Source organism: Photinus pyralis, unplaced genomic scaffold (genome assembly GCF_008802855.1).
Source record: "Photinus pyralis isolate 1611_PpyrPB1 unplaced genomic scaffold, Ppyr1.3 Ppyr1.4_LG5, whole genome shotgun sequence".
NCBI classification, from domain to species: domain Eukaryota; kingdom Metazoa; phylum Arthropoda; class Insecta; order Coleoptera; family Lampyridae; genus Photinus; species Photinus pyralis.
In genome coordinates this window covers 10,376,279-10,401,402 of record NW_022170596.1, presented here as the reverse complement: position 1 = coordinate 10,401,402, position 25,124 = coordinate 10,376,279, and the positions used below count along the sequence as shown (strand labels likewise).

Here is a 25,124-nt window from a genome sequence, read left to right as displayed (position 1 = left end):
AGAAATTGTGATAGCTATTATCATCTTATTCAATGCTGTTATATAATGTCGAGTACCTGACCACCTAGATAAAGTAGGTAACTACTTAAAATTCAAATGGTTAAGTACCATACAATCAAGCACTTCCGGTATTCAGTGTACCTACTATGAAGTACCAGTCTTTATCCAAGTAGGTACTTATAGTTTTTTAAGTTTAAATCTAGGCTTTTTTTTGCTACTTAAAATAAAATACTTAGGTATTTCCCAGTACATATTTTACATGAACTTTTGGTAATCAGTACATCAGCACTATTTGAAAATTTTTTAAAACTTCTCTCTCCATAAATGTCTTATTTTTTGAAAAACAATATTTTTGAAATACTACACTTTTTTAAATTAAATTGGTTAGGTAAGTCGGATTCAGTGAAAAGTGCCCTATCAGATTTGATTTGATTCATTCTAATATTCCAGATCTTCCACCTGCATTGGAGCATGCAATGTGGAAGGGTAAATCGTAGGAGGTAGTTCTGCAAAACAGTAAAGTGCCATTTTTAAGTACTTGGTGGAATTTCAGCAGAGACAAGTAAGCATCTGAAGCACTAAAATCTTCATGCTCAAACCCAAATCAGTAGCCTTTCTCGTGAGGTATCAATAGACCCATCATGTAATCAGAAATATTTGCAGTACACACACCTCCTCTGAGAATAACAATTCTTAATCAATGATTTAACTAAACAAGGCATTTCAATAAAAAAAGGATTACTATAATTAACTTTAATCATTTGTACTATTCATTTGCTAAGTTACATTCGTAGGGCGAGGTTTTAATATTAATTTACCAGTATCGTCACAAGACATATTAAAATCACATAACACCTCCCTAGTGCGTGTTGTAATAATTGATGCAGCTATGACCCTCTTATGTACACCAAGTAGAAATATAATTACTGAAAACAAATAACTGTAAACGGCACAAACCGATAATGCTTTTGCATACCTACCTAGCAACAACGTCGCAATTATAAAGAAGGGATGATTTGAAAGGGACTGAGATAAAGGTATTATTCTTGTATATGGATCCGTTAACCACTGACCTGCTCCCGCGGCTACGCAAACTGAGACGATAATTAAAACAACTACAAAATCGTTATTAAAGCACTCTTAGAAATACAACTGTAATACCTACTTCTCCATCGAGTGGTTGAAGGCTGTAGGCAGGCGATTACTTCGGTTAATCTTCTTTCGAAGGCCTTTAAATCTACAATAACATCTAATTTATAGGTTATGACCATAGTTTTCTTTGTCTCATACTGTTTACCTTCACATGCTGTTGGTTCTAAAGACATAATTAATTCTTTAAAAACAAAGTACTTTAATCACATTCAGTGATTATTTTTTGTGAATAATTTTGGGGATCTTAAAAAAAGGTTTGTAGGTTAAAATTAATTGCCGGTTTTACAGGACACTGCTTTAACGTATTGCATACAGGGCATTCATTTCAAAGCGAACCCATTTTGAAAAGAGATAATAATTACAGTGACACATCCATTTAGATAGGTAGGGGCATTGATTATACACAACGAGTATAATCAATGGTAGGGGAAGATGGAAGATTTTTCTTAGTTTAGGCCTTTTTTTGAGGCCCCAAAAAAAATTTGTCTCAGATCGACCCGGAAAAAAATTTTCTTATAGAATGTGGCCTGTAGAATCCATAATTTCAAACAGTTCCAAGATTGGGCTACCAGTTCAAAAGTTACAGCCCTTTGAATTTTTTTTCGAAATTGGTTTCTAGTCTATAACTTTTGATTGAGAAGTCTGATCGAAAAAGTACGAATTGATTTGGATTCTACGCACCAAATTAATAAGAAAAAGTGTTTTCCCGAGAAATTTTGGTGTAGTCGATTTTTGGTAAAAAAGGAAGGTTATACACTGCCTTTTTTTGAACCCCCGAAAAAAAAATTGTCTCAGATCGACCCGGAAAAAAATTTTCTTATAGAATGTGGCCTGTAGAATCCATAATTTCAAACAGTTCCAAGATTGGGCTACTAGTTCAAAAGTTACAGCCCTTTGAATTTTCTTTCGAAATTGGTTTCTAGTCTATAACTTTTGATTGAGAAGTCTGATCGAAAAAGTACGAATTGTTTTGGATTCTACGCACCAAAATTAATAAGAAAAAGTGTTTTCCCGAGAAATTTTGATGCAGTCGATTTTTGGTAAAAGTATTCAAATACTATGCGAAGTATTCGAATACTTCTCAAAGTATTCGAATACCTTGCGAAGTATTCGAATACGCAGAAAAGTTAGGCGTCGGTCAGTTGATTTCAATGGGTTTACCAGGGCACGTTATAGTCTTTACCTATATCAAATAAAAGCGCACTTTAAACGTATGACTTATAAGAAACATTTACTGTAAAATACCGTTTGCTATTACTATCACTTTGCAGTTAAAATTAGGAATACCCATATGGATGGAAGACGGCCAGACGACCGAGAAGTTCTGAAGGTCTGCGCTTCTTAGTAACGCAAATACCGTAAAACGGGGTGTAGTCGACCAGTTGGGGTGGAGAAAACAGTTCCCCGCCCATCTCTTATTTTCAAAACTTTAAAACTTGTCACCGCTAGAGGCAAGCGTACGCAAATTCTGTCACATGTAAAAGTTATGCACGTTTTACATAAAAAAAACAGCATCGCAGCACATAATAAAGGGGGGGGGGGGCTCTTTCAAGCAGTGAAATTTGATGGCCGTCTGGCACACCCTCAAGGTATAGGCTACATTGTAAAAAATTCCAGGACTCTAGAACCATTCCCCTAAAAGTACTTCAAAACCGCAAAAGTGGGTCCGGACGGACAAACAGACGGACGGACGCAAACTATAGCACATTTTTTAAATTCTTAATAAATGCGTTAAAAAATATACCTAGAGAGTAACACCCGGTATACCCAAATGCAGTGTTATCAAAATTAATGTTTATGTTGACCTTCGTGGACTGAAACAGTATACGGGGGCAATTTAAACACCCACGATGTAGTAAATGTTATTATTATGATCTAGACAGTGCAAAGTATAATTGCTCGACAAAATATCGACATTTGTGCTAGGCATGCGTATGGTGCGTTGTTGAATGTGCAATTTATCTGGACGTTACATTCATAAAATGGTGAGGGTAGTATTTTCCGTGATCGCAATCTTTGCCTTCACTTATTGTGATGGTCAAGTACGTTACGATCCGACATGGGAAAGCTTAGATAAGAGACCTCTTCCTCAGTGGTTTGACGAGGCGAAATTCGGTATCTTCTTACATTGGGGCGTCTACTCCGTGCCCAGCTTTGGCTCTGAATGGTTTTGGAGTAATTGGAAGAGTAAGAGACATTTGTCTAGATTTAATTTTTAAATGACACTTATTTTCCAGGTGGAAATAAAGACATTGTTTCGTTTATGAAAAAGAATTACCCGCCGAATTTCACCTACCAAGATTTCGCGAAGGATTTTTCCGCGCAGCTCTTTGATCCGAACGCGTGGGCGAAACTGTTTGTTCGGGCAGGTGCCAAGTAAGACTTTCGTAGGATGGGTGCGGTAACTAACTGAGGGATTCTGCAGGTACGTCGTACTGACAAGCAAGCATCATGAAGGGTACACGCTTTGGCCGTCTAAGTATTCATTCAGCTGGAATGTTCGAGATGTGGGTCCCAATCGAAATTTACTAGGCGAGTATAATAAAATCGTCCTTTAATTTTTTTGCACGATCGGGTTTCCTACCACCAGTGTACTTAATCATGCAAAAAATCTTCCAAAACTTGCCCTCAACCTAACTACCCTTATCACACAATTAGGTGAACTGGCGGCCGCTGTTAGGACCACCAACGTCAGATTTGGCGTGTATCACTCTCTGTACGAGTGGTATAATCCCCTTTACTTGTCTGATAAAGGGTCGAACTTCACCAAGAACAATTTTGTTTCACAAAAGGTTATACCAGAAATGATGGAGTTGGTGCAAGACTACACGCCCGACGTCATTTGGTCGGATGGCGACTGGGAAGCGAATGACACCTACTGGAAGTCGACTGAGTTTTTGGCGTGGTTGTACAACGAAAGTCCCGTGAAGGATACGGTAGTTGTTAACGACCGGTGGGGGAAGGGGATACCATGTCGCCATGGGGATTTCTACAACTGCAAGGATAGATACGATCCCGGTAAGTCTCGCATGTTTTCACCTTAAAGTGCAATGTGTTTTAAGGTGTACTGCAGAAGCACAAGTGGGAGAACGCAATGACAGTCGATAAGGGCTCTTGGGGTTACCGGCGGAACGTTAACTACGACAGCTTCTACACGGTAAAGGAACTCATTCAAGTCTTGGCTGAAACCGTCAGTTGCGGAGGTAATCTGCTGGTGAACGTTGGCCCAACAAGCGACGGACGGATCGATCCAATTTTCGAAGACAGACTTATCAACTTGGGACGCTGGCTCTCCATCAATGGCCGCGCCATTTACGCCACCAAACCGTGGCAGTACCAAAAGGACTCACTCGCGCCCGTTTGGTACACTTCGTCCAAGTCTGTGATTTACGCCATCGTACTGGACTGGCCGCCAAGCAATACTCTCTCCTTGGCCTCCTCCATCAGCGCCTTCAAGATCAACGCGACCAAAGTTAGCCTACTCGGAAATCCGGAAAATCTGCATGTAAGAGGAACGATGAAGTTCGGTGTTTCTATTGCTAACGATTTCTGTTTCAGTGGGAGTTCGTGAATAACACAGTTAGCATCAAATTTCCAGATAAGGCTACTGTTAAATGTGATTGGTCGTGGACGTTGCAGATACAAAATGATTCAACTAATGAAGTTAATGATAATTATTATTAATCCCTTTTCGTATGTTTCTATGCAAATTTTTATACTTAATACACTATTTTACACTTTGTTGTTAATAATTTATTACGACGCCTTTTCTTTACTATGAAGGAAACTCCACAAAGCTTTAAAAACGTTCTTCTCTACGTAACTACCATCTACAGCGCAGTTTTCACCAACTCATCCCATTAAAAAATCGACGGGAGGAGATCCTTGAACAGAACAAAGTCGTATGGTGTTGCCCGTGTAGAGGGCGAATGCGGAATTTTATAAAGCCACGCGGTTTGTGATAATTTGAACGTGGCGAACTTTGTGGAGCTTGCAATTGTCGTGCAACATCGCAGTTTATGATCGCCATGAATTGGTCGCTTCTTTTAAGTGTTGAATCGTGTTTCAATAAACCTCACCTTGTATCGTTATTGCTTTCGTCGCATGAATTCGGTAATCAAAAAGCACTTCCGGTTCGATCTGAGACAACCAAAATTTGTCGCAATCAATTTTCCAGACCGAACACTGGATTTTTGAGGCTGCAGAGCCCCTACAGAGCTCCTACATTGATTCCAGTTTTTTAGGAGGATCCTAGTGAAACACCAATGTATTGTCACTTGTGGTAATCCCTGTCAAAAATCTTGCAATCTTCTCCAAATTTTCTAAATGGTTTCAGAGCTTCCAAAACCGTCCTATCTCAGAATCAGTGTAACATGGTTAAAACTTCCGGGATCAGCAGAACTTTCCAAACAGTCATTAGAATCTTTTTAACATCGTCTTACACTCTAATATACTTAGTATTTTCTAAAAATCCTATCAGCGTTTTCATAGATTATTTGTAGAATTGAAATCTTACCGGATTTTCTCAGAATCTTTTAACGATTTTTTTTAGGATTTTTAGAGTCTATATAAAATCCTTAACGTCGAGATTCTACTTTCAGAACAATGAATCATAATATACAGAAGAACAAAATGAGAAACTTGGGAAAGCTCCCCAAAAAGGTATAAGGGATAGTACTGTAAAATTAAACACGCCCTGTATAAATAATACTTATTTACGTTTTATTTTATCTTATCCAGTAAAATAACATTGTATATTTATAGTTCGTCGTAAACTACTGAAACCCGGACAAACATGTTGTGTATGCTTCATGTTATTCCCCTATTTGCGTTACATGATTATTTATTACATATGAAGCGACACGGTCATTTTTCGACCATGTATGTACTCGATTATAAAAAGTCAAAGGACAAAGTTAAAAAGAAGCAAAGAGGTAAGAGAAACAGGTTTCCTTAGTCTTATCTTTCACCCCTTCATGACTCCTTTTAGGCTTCCTCCTGCACTCATCTTTCATGCATATTCCGGTTTTGTCACGTCCTCGTCTTTTCTTTCTATTTCGTTGCATTTGCTTTTGGTCATGCTTCTTTTTTTGTTTCTTTATCGCTTCTTTTCTACATGTTTTTGTCTGCAACCCCAACGTCACATCTATTTCGTGTGCCCTTCGCGACTCTTTCACGCCTCTGTTTTCTTTCGGCACGACCTTCTAGACGATTTTTTTTCTCATTCCTTTCTTTCACACCCTCTTCATGCTTCTTCAAACATTTTTGTTATCTAGCTAGAGTCGTGCACTATGAGCGTGAATTTGTTATTGCTATACCGTCTTCTTTGTAATTACTTGTGTTGTGTGTGTTATATTAATATTTTATTCTAAACATCTAAATAATTGTTAGTGCAATGTCTCTTACGAATAGGTATATGATATGAATATGAATATGAACATTCATTAGTCAACCTCTTGCATGAAACCAATTTCAGAAAAAAAATTCAAGGGGCTGTAACTTTTGATCTAGTGGCACAATCTGCAAACTGTTGGCAGTTATGGATTCTACAGTCCAAAATCTATAAGAAAATGGTTTCTCCCGGTTGATTTCAGACAATTTTTTTTCTGATCTAAAATATAGGCAAGTGTATAGCCTTTGCATTTTCAGCGAAAATCGACTACCCCAAAAATGTTCGGGAAAACACTTTTTCCTATTAATTTAGCTTCGTAGATTCCAAAACGTCTCGTATTTTGTCGATTGAACCTCTGAATCAAAAGTTATAGGCAAAAAACCAATTTCGAAAAAAAATTCAAGGGGCAGTAACTTTTGATCTAGTGGCCCAATCTGCAACCTGTTGGCAGTTATGGATTCTACAGGCCAAAATCTATAAGAAAATGATTTTCTCCCGGTCGATTTCAGAAAATTCAACAATTATAAATGAATATTCTGATGTTTTTAAACAGAAAATTGGATTAATTCCTCAGGTAATAGCCACATCACAATTGAAATCAACGCAGCACCACTACCAATTTATCGCCCTCTACGACCTGTGCCATACGCTCAATACGTTTATCAAAAGTGGATGCAGAATTAGATTTATTAGAAGCAAACGACATTATTCAAAGAATTGATTATTGTTAATGGGGTACACCATTGGTGATTGTATCCAAGTCTAACGATTCTGTACAGCTTTGTGCTGACTATAATAGCGTTTTCGATTGGCAAAACTCGTACTGCACGAGTGTTGCACGAGAAACTGAAGAAATCCATGTGAAAATTGTTCTCAATGGAACATAAATATTCGTAAATATTTGTTGTCATTTGTCCATAACCTCATTTTAGATTTAGGTAATCGACAAATCTCTATTCTAAAAAATGACAAACGATTTCAGTATTATTTATGATAAACGATGAGGAATATAAATTTGAAATTCCTGTAAAGGACCAATTTTTGGCATTCAGTTTAATGAGTAAGTGCAACTTTTTGTAAAATAGAAGTTATGGCTAGTTCATCATCTTCGCTATCGCTAGATGACGACAAAAAACTCTCCCAACGCAAGAAACAAATTCAAATTGTCGCACGTTTGTTTTGAAAATTTGTTAACTAGCAGCTCCACGAGCTCTCGGACCTCGTGCGTCGAAATTTGCACTGAGTGCGTAATTGTTGCATCACATTTGCCAATGGAACACAGAAAATTGCCCTAAAATTACCAATAGAACGTAAAAATTGCTCTCGTGCAGCACGAGTTTTGCCAATCGAAAACGCTATAAGAATACGATAAATCTACAATTACAACAGGCACATTTTCTAATACCAAGAATATATAGAAGATTTATTTCATAAAGTAAATATTTTTGTTCGAAGAAAGTTCAAAAATAGGTGCAATAAGTACCTACACATAGAGAAACATATCGCCCAAAACGTCCATTTTTTGGATTTTCACAAGCTCCCACCATTTTTCATTCTGTACTAGCACCAATTTTAGACGGGATAGTTGGGTGTAGTTTTTATTTTGACGACATAATTGTTTCTGGCAAAAATATTGTCACCTTTCGTGTTTGGCACTGTTCTGTCACATAGGGTAAATGTAGTTATCAGGCCAATAATTCTCACCAATGCTGAGAAAAAGTGCAGTCATTTGGACAAAGAAGCAACAGCCATTTATTGAGAAACCAAACGACTATTCTAGTATCTTTATGGCAACAAATTTACACTTGTCCATGATAACAAACCATTACGAACTATTTTTGATCCTAGCAAGGTTTTACCTCAGATTTCAGCATTAGGTACGTTTGACAAGATACGCTTTGTTTTTACGTCAATTTGAGTACAATATACCTACAACATCGACCATCAGCGAAGGAACATCAAAATGCTGATTATTTGTCAAGAGCACCACTTCTATTCGCGAATCCAGACATTATAGATATACGATATTTAATTAAGTATATAGTTAATGAAGAAACTATCAATAGGTATGTTAAGTGCGATACAGTCAAGAGCGATTACAGGAGAAGACATTAGGCAAGAAACCAGCAAAGATGCTGCATTATCTGAACTTTTAACACAGATAAAATCAAAAGAAGCATCAAATCCAGAATTTTCTATACATAACGGCATTATCATGCGTGGTAAACGTGTCGTTGTACCCATCGCACTTCAAAAGTGTGTTTTGAATGAATTGCACCAAACGCACTGTGCTGTGGAATTGTTAAAATGAAAGCGCTTGCGAGATCAACGGCATATTGGAAAAATAAGGACAAGGATATTGAAGTAGTAGTACAGTCATACCTCGCTTGCGCTCTAGTTCAAAATGCTCCCCAGAAAGCTCTTCTCGATCCACGGGACTGGCCCCTTTGAAAGTCTACAATTTTTAATTGTCGAAGATGCGTTAACAAAATGGACTGAAAATAAAATTTTTCCTAAACCATCTTCCAGTACGATATAAATGTAATGATGAACATTATAACATCACAAAGGAATACCGTATGTATTGGTAAGCGGCAACGCATCAATTTTCAAATCTGATGAGTTTGAAGACTTCTGTGCAAAACTTGGCATTTGCCATAAAACGTCACCACCTCATCATCCAGCCACAAACGGATTAGCGGAACGCTACGTTCAAACTTTTAAACGTAAATTGAACGCTATGTTGTTTGAAGATCCCAAACATATTGAACGGAAAGTTCCTACAAGATTTTATTTAAATCCAGGGTCACACCTTTACCAAACGGAAAATCTCCTTCAGAGTTACATTTGGGGCGTTAGTTACGAACAATAAGCTACATTACAACACATACCCACATTCTCAAGCGACACGTAAATCAGCTCAAACCAACAGATTGTTCAGAACAAGCGGAAATTACACAAGATTCCTCCAGGGAAGTAACACAGAAGAAGAACACGTTCATTTTACCTCCGCCGATGCGGACATCTGGGTATCAATAGCCTACCCTTAGCAGCACGGTGACATCTACGCTTCCAGCATCGAGTGTTCCACGGTCCATATCGAATGAAAAACCACATTTTTAGTGCCAGTGCTGAGACGATCAGAACGCATTAGGAAGCCAGTAATCAAACTGAACTTATAGATAATTTTATTACTCAATATGTTATGTTTCTTATTAAAAAGGGGAGACTGTAGTGTCATAGATAGATAGATATAATATTACTAGTAATGTGTGTAACGTTTTCCTGTTAATAAATTTGTTATTTAAAGTTAATATCGTTCTTAGAACATCACAGTTAAAGAACTGGCCAAAGAAGCATACATATACTGGAAAGAGTTGGAGAAAGAAGATTAATCACAGACCTGAGTAACAGAAGAAAACGAAATTGGCTAAAAACTGTTTGATATGAGATGTGATGTTAAGTGATGAAGTGATAAAATCAAAAGAAGCATCAAATCCAGAATTTTCTATACATAACGGCATTATCATGCGTGGTAAACGTGTCGTTGTACCCATCGCACTTCAAAAGTGTGTTTTGAATGAATTGCACCAAACGCACTGTGCTGTGGAATTGTTAAAATGAAAGCGCTTGCGAGGATAAAGGAGAGTAGGTAGCAATGAAGATCGAAAAAAAAGAGGAATAGTACTAGAACCTGTGATGAACAGAACTGATGATACATCATGAGTCATGACTATATGTCCTTTTGCCTAGAAATAAAGGAAAAACAAATAATACAACCTGCTTCTAGTTGGAGACTCTGATGGTCTTGGAGCGATTGCTAAATAAGAGAAATAATGTGTTATTTATTTATTGCAAGCGAGGCATAAAGCTTGTATAATGTACTGAAACTCAAGTTGAACATATAATCTTATTAAACTTATAAGAAATTCGACAAAAGCTACTTAAACACAAAAGATCACAATATAACAATTCATTAAAAATAATTTTCCAGAGCACCATTCTATTCGATTTTAAACATAATCGATATATACACAAACGTCTACTCCAGCAACGAACAAATCTCCAAAACACGAATGTAAAAAAAATTTGGATTTGTAGACTAAACTAAATTCATTAAATACTTCTTAGGAAGATGTTCACGCTTACCTAAATATAAATACATTTAACTAAAAATGAAATGCACAAAAAATAACAGCCTGTCTGCTTATTTTGATCAAGTCATCTTATTCGTTTCGTGAAACGGTAAGAGACTACCAATCTGACTTTAAAGCAGCCAAAAAATCTACAAGTAAGAAGCTGTTACGAGTAGATATTGCGAGGTATACCCTACACTTCGGATGCTTCATAAATGTTTGCCAAAAGCCACCCTCGACGTTCGACAAACATGTATCAAACCACCCGAATTTTAAGTACCAAAATCTAAAATAACTTACAGTAATTGTATAAGAAAAAAATTATTCTACAGAATGTCCCAGAATTTCCAGGAGGAAGATCTAAGAAAGCACATACAACGGACTAGTCTCGTTTGATAAAACTCGAACGATTTATACAATAAAATTCAGTCTGTTGTCATTAGGGTCTCTTTCAGCGCGAGAAGCTGCTCTTCGCCCAGCTTGATTTTGTCCGCAATTTCTCGCGCGTCCATTATAAGTTTCGCTTTCATGTTGATGAAGTGGTCGTAGTCGGCGTACTCGTCCGAATTCATGTATTTACAAAGAATGTTGGAGACGTTCACGCTTCGACGATCGATGCTCTCCTTCAACTTTTTCGCCTCCTCCAGTTGATCCTTCAGTTTATCCCTTTTCGCCTCCAATATTCTCTGAAACGGAACGGAGGGTTGGAGTTCTGGTTCAAATTTAAGTGCGTCGGAGCTTTCCAAGGTTCGAAATTGAAGCTTCAAGAGGGTCAAGGTCACTTTAGCTTGAGGGTCGAGGTTCGAGTTTCAAAGTTCGAAATTCAATTTTCAGATTTTAAGGGAAATGCTTGGAATTTATTCTCAATATTCAATTTTGGAGTCGGTTAGTTTGAAGTTAGAGGGCGAAAGTGCAAAAATTACCTGTTTGAGCTTTGAAGTGACCAGGAAAGAGTGAATTTCATAATTCAAAACTCAAAGTGCCAAATTTAAGCTTCTTGAATTCCCTTTTTAAGTTTTTGGTGTGTAGCTTTTAAAGTGAGAATTTTAATTAAAATTGCGGTTTTAGATTTTTTTTTGTCAAGCCTAAGCTCCACATTTCCATATATTCTAAGAGTGTTGTGAGTACATACCCGTTCCGCATGATTTTCGTCCATACTCATCAGGGCATTCTCGGCACGCGCTAACCTCCCACATAAGCCTAATAGCAAACTTGTAATCTTGCCGACCTCTTCGACGTGCAGACAAAACTTCGAGTACTCATGCGGCCTCGCCAGCTTATTCATGTGGACGTCGACGTTTTCGCCCAGTTCGTCATTAAGCCTGCACTCCTCGAAGACAACCACCTGCTCACCGCGGAGGACTTCCAACTTACGATCCAACCGATTGACCAACTCCTCCTGCAGGGTGTGACTATAAGCATTTCAGTTTGCGAGAAGAGTCCACTTACCTTTTTTAAATTTAGATCTTTGGTATCTTTTACATTGCTAAATTCTTGACTATATCGGGTTAAAAATTTTGCTTTCGGTTCAGACGTGGTGAAATAGGTGGACGTTGGCGACAACGGGCTCGAGGGCTCAATTATAGATTGATCACTGAAAGTACCACATAAGCATCTACCTTCGCACTGATTACAATTTACGCACCTGGTTTTCATAAGAGGACTGACGCTGATTGACGGCGGAGGCGGGCTAGAATTTGGCGTGGAGGTCCTACTTCGGAAGGGCGAGTTGAGCGGCCTCGGGCGCGAGGTGATTTCCGGTCGGAAAAGGCCGCTAACGTAATCCGTAGGTTTTTTGTAATCAGGTCCTGGAACTAAATCGACAATGAGCGGACTAATCGTAGGGTAGGGCGCGAAACTTACGTAGAATCTCCTTAAGTCTATCCGTTGGGGGTAATTGCTTAATTAGATCTTGGGATAATTTCTCGCATTCAATCTCCTCTTGGAGTTTCCTGCGGGTAGGGAGAGGGGTGGGGGGTAGTTCGTCTTTTTCAGTCTGGGAGGCTGCGTCGGTTGTGCACACGTTAACCCTAAGTATCACTTCAGTTCGTTGTATCATTTGTAGGCCTTCGACGACGGCGGGGTGCTCTTCTTTGTCGTTGGGTGATTGTGGAGGTGATGGGTAGGAAGTGAAGTACACCTTAGGTGATGCGGGAGGGGATGATGGCGACGGTGTGTTAGTAGCGGTTGAGATCATTGGCGAAGATCTGATTGGCGATATCGGTTTGATAGAGGAACTTAGAGGCGATGTTCTAACTGAGTCTTCGAGTACTAGGGGCTTGAGAGGGGAGGACAGGAGGGTGCTACGTAAGGGCGTAAAAGGTGAATTACGCGAGGGACTTTTACTAGGAGAGGCGGGCGGGCTTTCATACTTGGGTGGCGACCCGTGCTTTTGTTGCATGCCGTTTTCGAGTTGAGGTGGCCGGAAGGGATACTGGGACCTATACGGAAGAATTTTTTCTTTCACTGGAAGAACATCGGGAAGGACCACGGGGGGTTTCTTGTACTCGTCCTTTTCGGTATGAAGGGATAAAATCGTATTCGCCTTATTACACTTATCATTCATCGAAACTCTTCGTATCAAATTGGTATTGTTATTCATAACCTCCTTCCCCGATCTGTTCAGGGGCCATTTAGAATCCCTCGAGATTACCTTGGGAGAATCCGTTATAGCTTCGTTGCTCAAGGCGTGGCCGTTGGGCGACATTGTCCGTTTGTAAACGCCCGTGTCGGAATCGGGAACTATACGTTCCCGCTCCCGACGCGACGCCAAATAAGACGCCTTGGAATGACTTCTGCAACAAAAAAAAACATCCATAAGTACGCTGATAAGGCCGATGATATCTGAGATATGACAAGTGGACCGTTACAAATATCATTAACTATACACCGGAATGCAATTAGAAATGTTTGCTTTACGTAATGTAAATTTCTAATTGAAAGATACAAACATAATACCTACATATGGTTTTCAGTGTTCCTGCTATTGATAGGAAGAAAGTGAAATAAACATGATCACAACAACAACTTTAGTTAGACATCAATTAATTTTTTATATCACGCCAATTGTAAAATTATTCCCTACAATTTTCAAATTTATGTCGGTAGTTGCTCATTGTTTTTGAAATTCCAAATTTAAACTGCCACGAACCGCTTCTATTCTGGCACCGGCTTTTTACCCGAATTATTTTGAAATTACTGCATAGAAACTTTCGCATTACGACATTCAGGATTTTAGGGTAGTTTGGGCCGCAACAATTAAAAGTTTCTACCTTTTAATTACGGTATTTTTTAAAATTGAAGGAAATTGAATTGAACAAACCCCTCGAACTCCCTTGAAACGTCTGTGGAAGCTTTGAAATTCTCTAAAAACTTCCTCCGTCTCGAAATCCCTTTGACACCACCTCAAATTTTCTGAATACCGGCAGCTACACTGTGGAAACTAAAAATTTTCCGAGTTTCTTTCCAAGTAAATGTTAATTTTCGAAGCTCTTTTTATAGCTTTAGCACCTTTGAACATTATGTATAGTACCTATATGTACCCCTTCATAATGCCTTCTTGGCATATCCTCCACAAGCCCTTTATGTGCACGCATCTTTAATATTTCCTAAACACCCAAATTTGTAGCCGAAGATTCTTTAAAAACGTACTGAAAACCTATTATGCTTGTTTCAGAATGCTTTTAAATATCTTGTATTTAAATATTCTGGATAGAGCTTTCTAGATAACTCTAGCGCTTTCCACTATCTGTTAAACCCCTTTCTAAAACTTTCTCTTATCACTCTTATCCTTCTAGTTTCAGGTGAAGCTAGAAAGGTTTGAAGTAAACTCTGAAGCTAACCTCGGAAAATGTCCAGAAAGGGTCTTAGAAAGTTCATACAAAGAAGAACATATAGAAGAAGTTGATTCTGGAAAGCTCTAAAAATGAACTAATAGGGTCTACAACGAAGGTATAACGCATTGGAGAGGACTTAGAAAGCTCTACAAAGTCTACATTGGAAGGTCTCAGGTTTCTAGCGCTTGTTTTCTACGCCATGACAATCGCTTTAGCGAAAGCCTTAAGCCAGGCCCAGAGCAGTCTAGGTGTATCCTTTATATTGTAGGCGAGGAGGCGAGAGACTTTATTATAGTCGTGTATATCATCAAAAATTTTTAAAGAGAAAAATTTTACAATTTTAATTCAAATGGGAAAGTTGTAATCCCAAAAAAAAAACACACGAGTATTTCATCATCCTGCGCTTTGCACGCCCAGTATTTGCTGAAAAATTTAGCAACAGATTGTTTTTGCATAAATGAACAGTATATTTTAATAGTAATTTTTCAGCAAAGTCCCGGAAAACGATTATTTTACTTTTATGGATTGAGAATTTGTCATTAGCTTTTTCATGTCTACACAATTATAAAAAATCAGAGCTTCCATGTATTTCTCATACGCAATGAGCTCAAAATTTTGAATTTTTATATTCAAAAATGCGGGGTAAAAATTTCCACTTTCATAATTTTGAAATCATAAAATTCTGAAATCTGCAACTTCAAATTTTGAATGATTTTTTATATTTACTAAAACTTGGTTTATCCTCGTTTTCTAGAAAGCTTTCCAGTAAGCGGATTATTTCTAAGGAAAGAAGGTGTTCATCGTTGCCTCTTATTTTGGATGAAGAATTTTAAAGGAGGCTTCTTTCCTTATCTGTATAAACCCCAATCCAGAATACAGTACCTATACTGCCAACGGCCATCAGTGGCGCACCCAGAAAAAAAATTCGGTGGGGGTTATTGAAATTAGTAAATCCAAAATGTTAACATAAATTATATTTTTAATAAACAAAAGATTACACAGTTACACTTACACTTTGTCCGAAAAAAACAAAACGTAAAAGAAATTATTTATGACTAAAAATATTAAGTTAAACTAAGTTTTAATTTTCTAGGTTTCTGTGCGAATTTCTCTAAAATATTTTCCACAGAAGGGGTTATGTTTCTATAAATGTTTAGAAGAGTTAAGCCATTTAGTTGGTTTTCGGAAGAACTATTTCTTAAATAAGTTTTGAGTCTTCTCAAAGTTGAAAAACTACGTTCGCCTTCCGCAGTAGAGACAGGCAATGTAGCTAATATAGCAAGTAATAATATTTGTAAAGGTGTCTGTAACGTGTTGTAAAGCACTTAAGGCATCTCTGGGTCGATCTTCATTTGGCAATCTGGCGATTGCTCTATACCAAAGTCTAAGTTCGGCAACTAGCTCATCTATAGTTCCTGTCAAATCATCTTTATACAATGATACTAAATCCTGGAATTCAGTTATAGAATTCAGAATAGGGAATGATTAATTCATAAACGATTGTAGGATAAGATTATTTTAAAAAAATCTATGAGTACTTAATTTCGGGGGGGGGGGGGGGCGATTTAACCCCGAAAACGCCTCCTATGGGTGCGCCACTGACGGCCATCTTTGCATTTTTTATAAGTTTGTTGTCTCAACCTTGTTTTCTCACCTGTAAAATTTGATGATTCCTTAAAGGTATTCAAGAAAATTCAGAGAAAAAGTGTCTGAGATTAAGAAAAAAGTTTTCGTGAAAATTTCCATCGGGGGACCGCATATTATTTCCTATGAAGACTCTAGCTAGGATAGTCTCCAAGAAAACTTCACGCAATTTTGCAGTATCACTTCTAAACACTGCTTCAAACAAGGTGTCGAGAATATCTCACCGAACTTTCAAGGAGATTTCGAAAACAATTGTGTGAACCTTTAAAGTGTGTCAGGCGAGCTCTAGAAGCTTCAAAGATTAACGCGAAATGTTTCAAGTTCACACTGGAAAAACGTCTCGTTTTTAATGTCAGATTGGGCGCCTATTTTCAATGGTTCAAAACCTTGAGACGTTCAGGTTTCTGCTTTTAGTATCTACCCCATAGGAGTGAAGGAAACTGTATATTATTTTTAGTTCGTCATCTCAACAGTCTTTCTTGATTTGGGCACCAAATCTAGTGCAGTCGGAGTCAAAAGTAATGTCGCACGTTCCTAGGACTTTTCAGAATTTACTAAATAAGAATTTTCAATGTATGTGGGTAGCTGTTCATGTATAGCAATACACTTTGTTGGTCGTCGAAAGACAAGTGAACCAATAAAGCGACATTCCCTACAAGAAATCTGGACTCTCGTTAAATGAAAAACGTGTACTAATCAATTTAATTACGCGCTAATAAACTGGAATAAAAAACGGGGAATCTCACGCTGCGGCCGCTACAGAAATTGATGAAATAATTAACAATAAAACAACCTTGGACTGTGCAGATTCCATCGCATATGAATGTAATTAAGGAAACTACGTAACTAGAAAATGATAACGTAACGTTACACAATTAATTGCATCGAGTTCTAATAAAACTTACTATTGGGTTCAATGATTATTTTTGAGTAGCATTAAAAAAGAGATTTCGCCTACGCGGCTTGGGAAGTTTGATCAGTTCTACAAGGTTAATAGACAACTATTGTTCAATTAAAACAATAGCACATTGAAAACTTGCATTTCTTTCAGTTTTTCACAGAAACACACGCCGCCGGTAATTGGTATGCGCCTAATAGAAAGTGCCAATCGAAATAAATTAGGGTTAATATTTTAATTAGATAAATGCGACAGCGGAGATGAAAGTGTGAATTACCATAATCGGCAGAGAAAGCCCTCGAGTTCAGAAATTTCAAAAATCTTCTGCGATTTCTTCGGAATCGGCAAGATTGTATCATCTCGCATTCTGCGTAAATCACCCACCAAGCGTATACCGTTGATTCCAGATTTCATACCAAAATTCTTCGCGCTCAAGCGTTCGTTCGCCCGTTCGGTTATTTATGCATCACTAAAGATGCATAGCGTGCCACCATAACTTGGTCGATGGCCTTCGATAAATGCCTGACAATGTAAATAAAACGAAAACAGAAATTATTCGCGGATAAAATCTAGCAAAAGGACGCACGAGGCCTTTTAATTTATACACACGTTAATGACTAAGACATGTTCTTTGAGAATGCCAATGACTTTGGGTGGAAAAGGTCTTTTTTAACCATCCTCTGCTATATTTGGACAAATTGGCGTGACAGGAAATCGTTTTTAATTATCCACATCCTCGCGATGGGGGTTACGTAATGTCTTACCCTTTTGCTCCACTTATTACAAATTATATAATTAGAATATTACGCAACACGGTCCTATTAGCTATTCGCCTAATTAATCTAATCTCATTAAGGCATACATTCGTATGACTAGTAAGCTAAGGTTATTAGACAATCCACAGAAGGGGAAGATGTAGGCTGCAGTAGGAGAGTTCGAACTGGTAACAAAATGGCGTGGAAATTTATTTATTTTGCAAAGTCAAGTGGACTAATTAACACATAAAGTCAGTCATATACTATTTACTAAAAGCAAATTAAGCTCTTGATTCAATTGCCATATGTTAGATGTGCTCTTCGAGTTAGGAAGCTTTTAAACAGCAACTTATAAAATCATAATGTAATCTTTTGGCACAGATCCGTATTTTTTTAAGCGTGTATACGTCAAATCCAAATAAAACCACACCTGACTTTGCAATTTACATAGACAATTAAAAGGTCATCATAATTCCGGGATGTTATGGGGTAAGATGTCGAAGATTTGAACCCAGTCTCATTTTGTGTTACTCTCCAACATGAAATTTTGTGCTAAGTACGTCTAAAGTCCACATTTATATTTTTACCGCATTTTCCAAAAGGAAAATGAATGAATATTGTCCGTGTGTACCACTACTAGTCCTCTAGTTGAAGCTTTTTCCTTGTGGTTTCTTTCTTATACCGCGGTGTACAGACCAGAACAACAAAAGTTTATTTGGATTGGTCATTTCCTTCCCGAGTTATTACTGATTCTGTGCGGGAAAAATGCACTTTCGTGCTTCGACCACGTTTTAACTTGTTTAAACAATGCTTTGGTTATAATTTCTTATTCATTTTTTGGAGCGATCGATTCAGAGAAATTCTTCTTTCCTTGCATGAAAAATACGAGAAAATGACTGAGGAATATATGACATGTAAGGAAAGAAGACATTCTAGGGAAATACCAGGGAAAACTTTAGGGAATTCTGAAATTTTGAGTTGGAAATGCAAGAAACTCTCAAGAGAAACAGTTGCAATTTTTAGGCAGTAAAAGAAAATGTGTGGTGGTAGCACCCAAACCCGTTTTAATTAAGGTTCATATTAAAATTAATTTTTAATGATCCAAATTATGAACTAAAATTTTTCAATGATTTTTACGTCAATATATTCGAAGCTGTACGGTAATTGTTTAATTTTGCAACCTAGCAATTTAGAAAAGCAGGCTTTGCAGTTAATTTTCAGAAAAAAGGAGAAATCTTCAGTACGTCTTGTAAAATTGTGTCAAGGGCGAGCCGGGGATTAGTTAAATATCTTGCTAAAGAATTTTCAAGTTCACTTAGAAAGTCAAAATTTTATCCAAAATTTTCTTTTAGATGCAAACCCGTTGCATAATGACATGCAACCAAGGTGCCGTTGCAGTACTCTTTGCCATAGTTCTAAACTCTCAAACTGTACAAGACACCGTGAGGCGGCCTAAGGTTTTTTAAATACTATTTAAGGCACTTGAGTGGGTACTTTGAAATGGAATGCCTTCAAACACTCTCTATCTCCACAAGACCTCTAAAAATTGTTGGCTAAGGCCGCAATCCTAATGAAGCTGTGATTCAGATACCTTTGGGATTTTAATTCTTGAAAGGGCCTTTAAAAACCGTCCCGTTTCTCTAAGCATGGGCCCTTGACACTTTCTTAATATTCTCTTCACGTTTTCCTGTGTCTGTAATTTCCGTAGTTACTGTAGTTGATGCAGTATCTAATACCGGATGGTGTGGCTGGCAAATCAAATAAACCGTCCACGTATTTGTATTGGATATAACAAGCGGTAATTTTATCTTAATTAGTTTTACATGCACTGCAAAACCAGGATCATTGCCTGTGTTGTGAGCCTTTCTAGGCGCCATTGCGAAAAGATATTAATTAATTTAAAAAAGGTAGCGATAAATCCGGAGAAAGTTTTCGAAGAAATTCAGTCTTCGACTAAGAAAGAATTAAACACGCCGGCCGCTGCGAAAAATTCGTTCGGGAATAGCCATGGCAAAAAATTTCGTTTTTTGGCCTTAAAGAGTCAAATCATAAGCAATTTCAAGTTCGAACTACGAGCAAAATATAACAAAATTTGGTCCGGAGTTATTTCGGGCATTAAACTAGAATTTTCCCGAAACTTTTCTGTTTTACGAGTTTTACGAGTCAAGAAGGATAAAACAAGCAGCAAATTATTTAAACGTAAAATAAAAATAAAAACAAAGTCGAATACACGTGTTCTGTCGCATAAAACTAAGAGAGCCAGATTCGGTCAAGGACAAATTAATTAAACGTGCCTGAGTATTCTTTGCCAAAGAGGATTATTGTTAACGTCCAGTACTAAGAACGAATCAAAAAAGGATTGACCTCTGTCTGTATTAGCCAAAATATCAATAAAACTAGAGTGTTCGATTTTGCTTGGTGAAAGTTTTTTCCTTTTGAGGAAGTTTCAAAGCTCAAATGTGGATTGGGATCAATTTTCGAAGCGTGTAATTGATTTTATAATTATGTGACTTTTGTGGTGTGGCGTTATGTGTCATGAGGTTGCAGAGGCTGGGGTTCACATACTGAAACACGCGTGGAGCATCAAGGCTCTTCGAGAACGTCCAGGCTTTGACAGGGCCTCTGAAATATTTGAGAGTCATCATAGACTCTCGCCTGACCTGGAAAGTGAGCATTGAGCGAATAAACAAAAAGGCTACTGATGTCTATGAGCATGTAGAAGGGCTTGTGGCTGGTACATGGGGCTCGAATCCTCGAAATATTTTCTAAGACCGAAGAGTTATTAGGTTACTTTCCCGGACAGGGAGCAGTTGCTGAACTCAGATTGCCCGTTCCTCAGACGTGGGGTGCTTGTCGACCAAAGAGTCGGTTTCTCGGCGACATTTTTTCTGAGCTTATTTACAGTTTGGGAGGAAAACCACAAGCGGGTTGACTCCCCTATCAGTACAACGGATCCACCAATGCCGCAAGTGAACTCCATAAGGGTTGCTTCTGTAGAAAAGGAGGAATTAAATCCACTACCTACTATATAAATTGCAAATGTGGAAGCGTGCCAATATTTAGTAATTGTCCCAATCTCCTTTAAACTCTCCGTTTCTAGTTTTGATTGATTTTTGGGGAAGTACAGGTCTAATCAGGCCAATTAGAGAAATTTCAATATTGAGATATGACTTTTTTTAAGTATTCGGTTGGGATTTTGAGATTTAAGTCTGAATTCCGCGATGCCCAAATTTCGAAATTGGCAATTCTGGAACAGTGTTTCCTAATTGAAAGAGTCATTGAATTGATTTTCCAAAGTTTTCACCTACCATTTCGCTTTCAAAAATAACTCCTACGAGCTCGAAAGGTGATACTAATGAAACCAGGTTCTTTATAATCATCCCAGCTTGAATTGTTTGCATTTTTTTTAAACTTAAAAAGTAAAGTTTTCATACGAATTCAATTGTCACAATTTTAACGGTGTAGTGTGAAGTAAAGTTTCTCATGGCAGCTCAGATCAGAAAGTATTACGTACAACAAAATATATTCGAAACTGTTGAAGAAGGGAACCACAAAGATAATTTCATTGACTAACCTATAGTATTAGGGGAGTCCAATAGGGGATTGTGAGATTTACTCAAACGCGACAGATTAACATAAAGAGGGATACCTTGCACCACTATGCTGAGTACCTCCACCACATTTAAGCCTTTAAAATAAAATAGTGAATCTAGGGCCGGCCATCAGAATAGTAAAAAAAATCGACCGTTAGAAATACCCGAGCGCGTCAGATTAAAGTAAGGTGGGCTGACTACGTGCTGAAAAGTGTGCATTTCAATAATTTCACGATTTGTTTCGTTGTGATAATAGTATTTGTGTTTTATAAATTGAATTTTGTGCGAGATCTATTACTACGATGAGTGATTAACACTATAAAGTGTGTATTTTGTAGGCAAAATACTATTGAAATCATCACTTAAGAGTCTTCTGTACCCACTGCACCCAATGTAAATTTCCATAAGAGTGCTCGCCATAAAAACTCTAATTGTTTTTCAAAAAAAATAATTTTTTTTTAGAACTATTTTATAAATTTAGACCTTTACCTACAACATGTTCGGGCTATTTTTTTAAAAAAGTTTATAGCAACTGAATGCCGATTGTTTAAAGATTAGATGTTTTGCATCGATTATTGCGCTAATCTGTGTTATTTTTTTACTCTGGAACAAAACGGTTTATGGAAAAAGTAAATCGACAGTTTTCTAGATAAGTTACTTCTAAACATTACCCAAAAAAATGAAATCATATTTTTTGTAAATAAAGTCTGTATCTTGGCGGGCGGTAAATCAACAATTTGAGTGTAACAAGTAGCGCCGCTGCACAGTGTCGACGGGAACTAACTAAGGACCAAAATGGGAGTTGACTAAGCAAGAATATCATCTGGTTTCTTGCAACTATAATCATCTATACACCATAATGTAAAAAAGTTGCGCTTAGGTAAAGAAGACTCTTAAAAAAGTGTTTTTCAACGCGTCAGATTAAGAGAATCCTCGAAATTACCGTCACATTATGGGTCAACACGACTAGGGCATCAAGCTAAATGGATCGTATAATAATCTGACGAGTATTTTCATGTGACTATTTTTTTACATTATTAAAAAGGTGTAGACGTGCCCCCCACCGGTGGAAGGATGTAGTACATTATAACTTTTTTTCTTTCTACCATGTAATGTATAGAGTTCAATAAGTCCTTATGAAGCTCGAGTAAATCATCCCGTGCAGATGTAATTAGTATTTCTTAGTTCTCATGTGACTTTGATTGTACGTCATATTGAAGTTTATTTCCCAACAAAAATGACAATCCAATCCCAAATTTTTCAAAATATTAGCAGCGAGAACTTGCCGGGGTTACTCGGGGTTCAATATTGGGTCCACTACTCTTTGGTGCATTCTAGATGGCATTCAAGTTCAAAATATGACTAGGTCAGCGGGCTGTAGATGTTCTCAGATGAAACAAAGATAAACCCGAGTACTGTTATAAATTTTAAAAATCGTGTACCAAGAGAAAATACTTTGCACGCATAGATACATATTGTTGTACCTACTCGATTAGAAAAAGTGTGTAAAAGTGACCTACAAATCACGCAATTGCGTTGACTGTAAGAAAACTGCTATACATCCCATAAGTTCAAATTAGAAAATAATCATCGAAACGTGGGAATGAAAAGGTACCGTAGACATTCTTACACGTTTCAATTATATCCAAAAATTCCGCACCACAAACACTTTTAACGAACGTAATAAGGAAATAAAGAAAAGAAAATGTGTTCAATTACAAGTTAGGCGCGTATCTACTCATAGAAATTTAATTATTGTATTAATGTAGTACCTATCATATAATTATATAAGAATTTCCTCGAGCGGTCATCACTCTCTGACCATACACTATTAAAGGTCATTACTTGCAGAACAATTTGTTTTTATATAGGTATATGTATTTTAACTTCCGCAGGCTTGAATATGTGGTTTAATGCAGAAAAATTGAACTTAACTACGAGATTGACAAGCCCCAAGCCTATTGTTACAAGCGCACGATTTAAACATTGCGCGAACTCGTTGAACAATTTGTATTATCGTTATTTATTCAGTTCACAATGCAATTGCCTTACATTCAACGGTGTTTGTAGGCACTTTTCGCACAATGCAGTCGAATTTGTGATATTAGGTACAATAAGGAAACGTCACCTGGCGCTTTGTTTAATTTTTGTTTTCCTCGCAAGAAAAAAAATTAAATTGTTTCGCTTTCTTCAGATACCGAATTGAGATATCGGCATACAAATGTAAAGTGCGAGCCAGAGACAAAGAATGGGAAATTGTTACAATTTAATGGACGATTCCTCCATTGTGTTCGTGCGAACGCGGCTCGCAATTAAATTAGAAAATCGCACCCGAAGCACGCATCTTCCTGAATTTAGAATTCGCGCAGTTTTCCAGATGCTGGCCGAGGAAAATGAAAATTATAAGGTCGCGACCATCGACGGTCGGAAATAGAGAAACAATGGCGTTCCATTTCGGTGGATGCGTCTAATTTTGCATGATGAACACGAACTGCAGGGGTACATCGACATGTTGGTCATTACTCACGCAATGTCACATAATAAAACTTTTCAGTTGACGTTTTGCTTCCAAAAATAACTCAAAATGCAGACAGAAGGAGGAATTTTTGGGAGAAGTCCCGTTATGTACCCGTTTTGTCCGTCTCCCTATTCCTTGTCTAAACTAAGAACACCCGCGCACACGCCCTAATCGTGCGAGATTATTGTTCTGCGTGAGTGCACCATCCTGTTGAAACCAACAGTTTTCAACTTTTGTTATTTTTGGTGCGCCGTACATGATAATAACCGTTTAATTGCGCAAATTTTCCCTAATTTAACCATCGTCGTATCTTCTATGGTTACCGAGATTCTCATGATAGACATCCTTATCTTAGACACAGTGTATATGGTTTAGAAAAAAAATCCGTTTCACCTCAACTATGTCCACCTTGTCAAAATAAAGCCCGCCAATACTCTTACAGTCCGATTTGATTTAAAAAAAGTCCCAACTAGTGCTACTGAATACGAGTAAACTCGAGTTTGATTTTGAAGATTGCAACTAGACCCACAAAGGGAAGTTTTTTTACGCTTTGGGCTGAAATTCGCAATTTAAGGATGCTAAGGTGAACCTTAAATTTTCAAGCACAAAGCATAAAATTCAACTTTTGAAAACTTAAAAATTTTCAAGCGGTGGAGCTCTCATTTTAGGTCCGTTACAGATTAATATTTGAAGCCTAAAGCAACAGACTGAAAGTTTGCATCATGAGAGGCCAGAGGTGTGTTCTTCGTTATATCTATCTACCCATGCAGAAAAAAAAACGCAGCCGAAGCCGGGTTCTCTGTGGGGGCGTTTCGGTTTTTCAAATCGCAGAATAGACTATGAAAAATTTTATGGGAAAGCGGCATTCGTAACCAGACCTTCCGAGGAAAAACTACATATCGTAAACGCGAAAATTTATAGGTCACGTAGCACCAAATTCTTCTCCAAGTTTTCAAGACAAATCATGTGATCACGTAAAATTTCATTGTTAATTAAAAGCCGTGTAAAATAGTGCGTTTTCACGCTCATGCAATTTGCGCAAATTGACTTGTGCATGCCAATAATAATAATAATTTGCATGTGGGTGGTGCACACTTGAAGAGAGTGCAAACAGGGAAACTGTGGTAAAGAAAATAAATTCCTTGAGAACGAAATACAGGAAAGAATGACAATCTGAACTGTACTGTAGACAAATTTGTG

General features: G+C 37.5%; 3 protein-coding genes across 9 annotated transcripts in view; 1 reads left to right on the top strand and 2 right to left on the bottom strand.

The window, feature by feature from the left end:
• Nucleotides 1–738: 738 nt before the first annotated feature.
• On the bottom strand, nucleotides 739–1,448 carry LOC116171691 (nuclear envelope phosphatase-regulatory subunit 1 homolog). Of its 3 annotated transcripts, none has more exons than XM_031488658.1 (4): nucleotides 1,298–1,448; nucleotides 1,166–1,249; nucleotides 981–1,115; nucleotides 739–926 (listed from the first exon to the last, which is right to left on the bottom strand). In XM_031488658.1, exons 1-4 carry the CDS (start codon nucleotides 1,323–1,325, stop codon nucleotides 778–780), a joined length of 396 nt encoding a protein of 131 aa, XP_031344518.1. In that variant the 5' UTR covers nucleotides 1,326–1,448; the 3' UTR covers nucleotides 739–777. The 3 variants fall into 3 exon arrangements, with proteins under 3 accessions (XP_031344518.1, XP_031344519.1, XP_031344517.1); XM_031488659.1 differs by having other exon boundaries at nucleotides 1,166–1,237; XM_031488657.1 differs by having other exon boundaries at nucleotides 1,166–1,448.
• A 1,562-nt stretch (nucleotides 1,449–3,010) lies between these two features.
• LOC116172026 (alpha-L-fucosidase-like) lies at nucleotides 3,011–4,892 on the top strand. The gene is made up of 6 exons (XM_031489117.1): nucleotides 3,011–3,339; nucleotides 3,390–3,528; nucleotides 3,578–3,684; nucleotides 3,811–4,170; nucleotides 4,215–4,657; nucleotides 4,711–4,892. The coding sequence occupies exons 1-6, from the start codon at nucleotides 3,102–3,104 to the stop codon at nucleotides 4,834–4,836; spliced, it is 1,413 nt and encodes a 470-aa protein (XP_031344977.1). The 5' UTR covers nucleotides 3,011–3,101; the 3' UTR covers nucleotides 4,837–4,892.
• A 5,628-nt stretch (nucleotides 4,893–10,520) lies between these two features.
• The window catches only part of LOC116170169 (protein Shroom), a 187,386-nt gene continuing 172,782 nt past the window's right edge, over nucleotides 10,521–25,124 (bottom strand). For 3 of the 5 annotated variants that reach the window (XM_031486389.1, XM_031486390.1, XM_031486391.1), the window contains 4 exons: nucleotides 12,544–13,475; nucleotides 12,130–12,494; nucleotides 11,813–12,079; nucleotides 11,106–11,366 (listed from right to left, as the gene is read on the bottom strand). In XM_031486389.1, the coding sequence (XP_031342249.1) occupies nucleotides 11,106–11,366; nucleotides 11,813–12,079; nucleotides 12,130–12,494; nucleotides 12,544–13,475 (1,825 nt within the window). Of the gene's footprint in view, nucleotides 11,367–11,812; nucleotides 12,080–12,129; nucleotides 12,495–12,543; nucleotides 13,476–25,124 lie in introns of all 5 variants that reach the window. The other 2 variants (XM_031486393.1, XM_031486392.1) reach the window with 2 other exon arrangements.

What these genes read in the sequence shown, in the direction of transcription:
- LOC116171691 (XM_031488657.1), bottom strand. Translation starts at nt 1,325, where the DNA reads ATGTCTTTAGAACCAACAGCATGTGAAGGTAAACAGTATGAGACAAAG. An exon ending in TTCAACCACTCGATGGAGAA is followed by an intron (nt 1,116 to 1,165) that starts GTAGGTATTACA and finishes ACGATTTTGTAG; the next exon opens with TTGTTTTAATTATCGTCTCA. An exon ending in AATTGCGACGTTGTTGCTAG is followed by an intron (nt 927 to 980) that starts GTAGGTATGCAA and finishes ATTTGTTTTCAG; the next exon opens with TAATTATATTTCTACTTGGT.
- LOC116172026 (XM_031489117.1), top strand. Translation starts at nt 3,102, where the DNA reads ATGTGCAATTTATCTGGACGTTACATTCATAAAATGGTGAGGGTAGTA. An exon ending in GTTTTGGAGTAATTGGAAGA is followed by an intron (nt 3,340 to 3,389) that starts GTAAGAGACATT and finishes CTTATTTTCCAG; the next exon opens with GTGGAAATAAAGACATTGTT. An exon ending in GAAATCCGGAAAATCTGCAT is followed by an intron (nt 4,658 to 4,710) that starts GTAAGAGGAACG and finishes TTTCTGTTTCAG; the next exon opens with TGGGAGTTCGTGAATAACAC.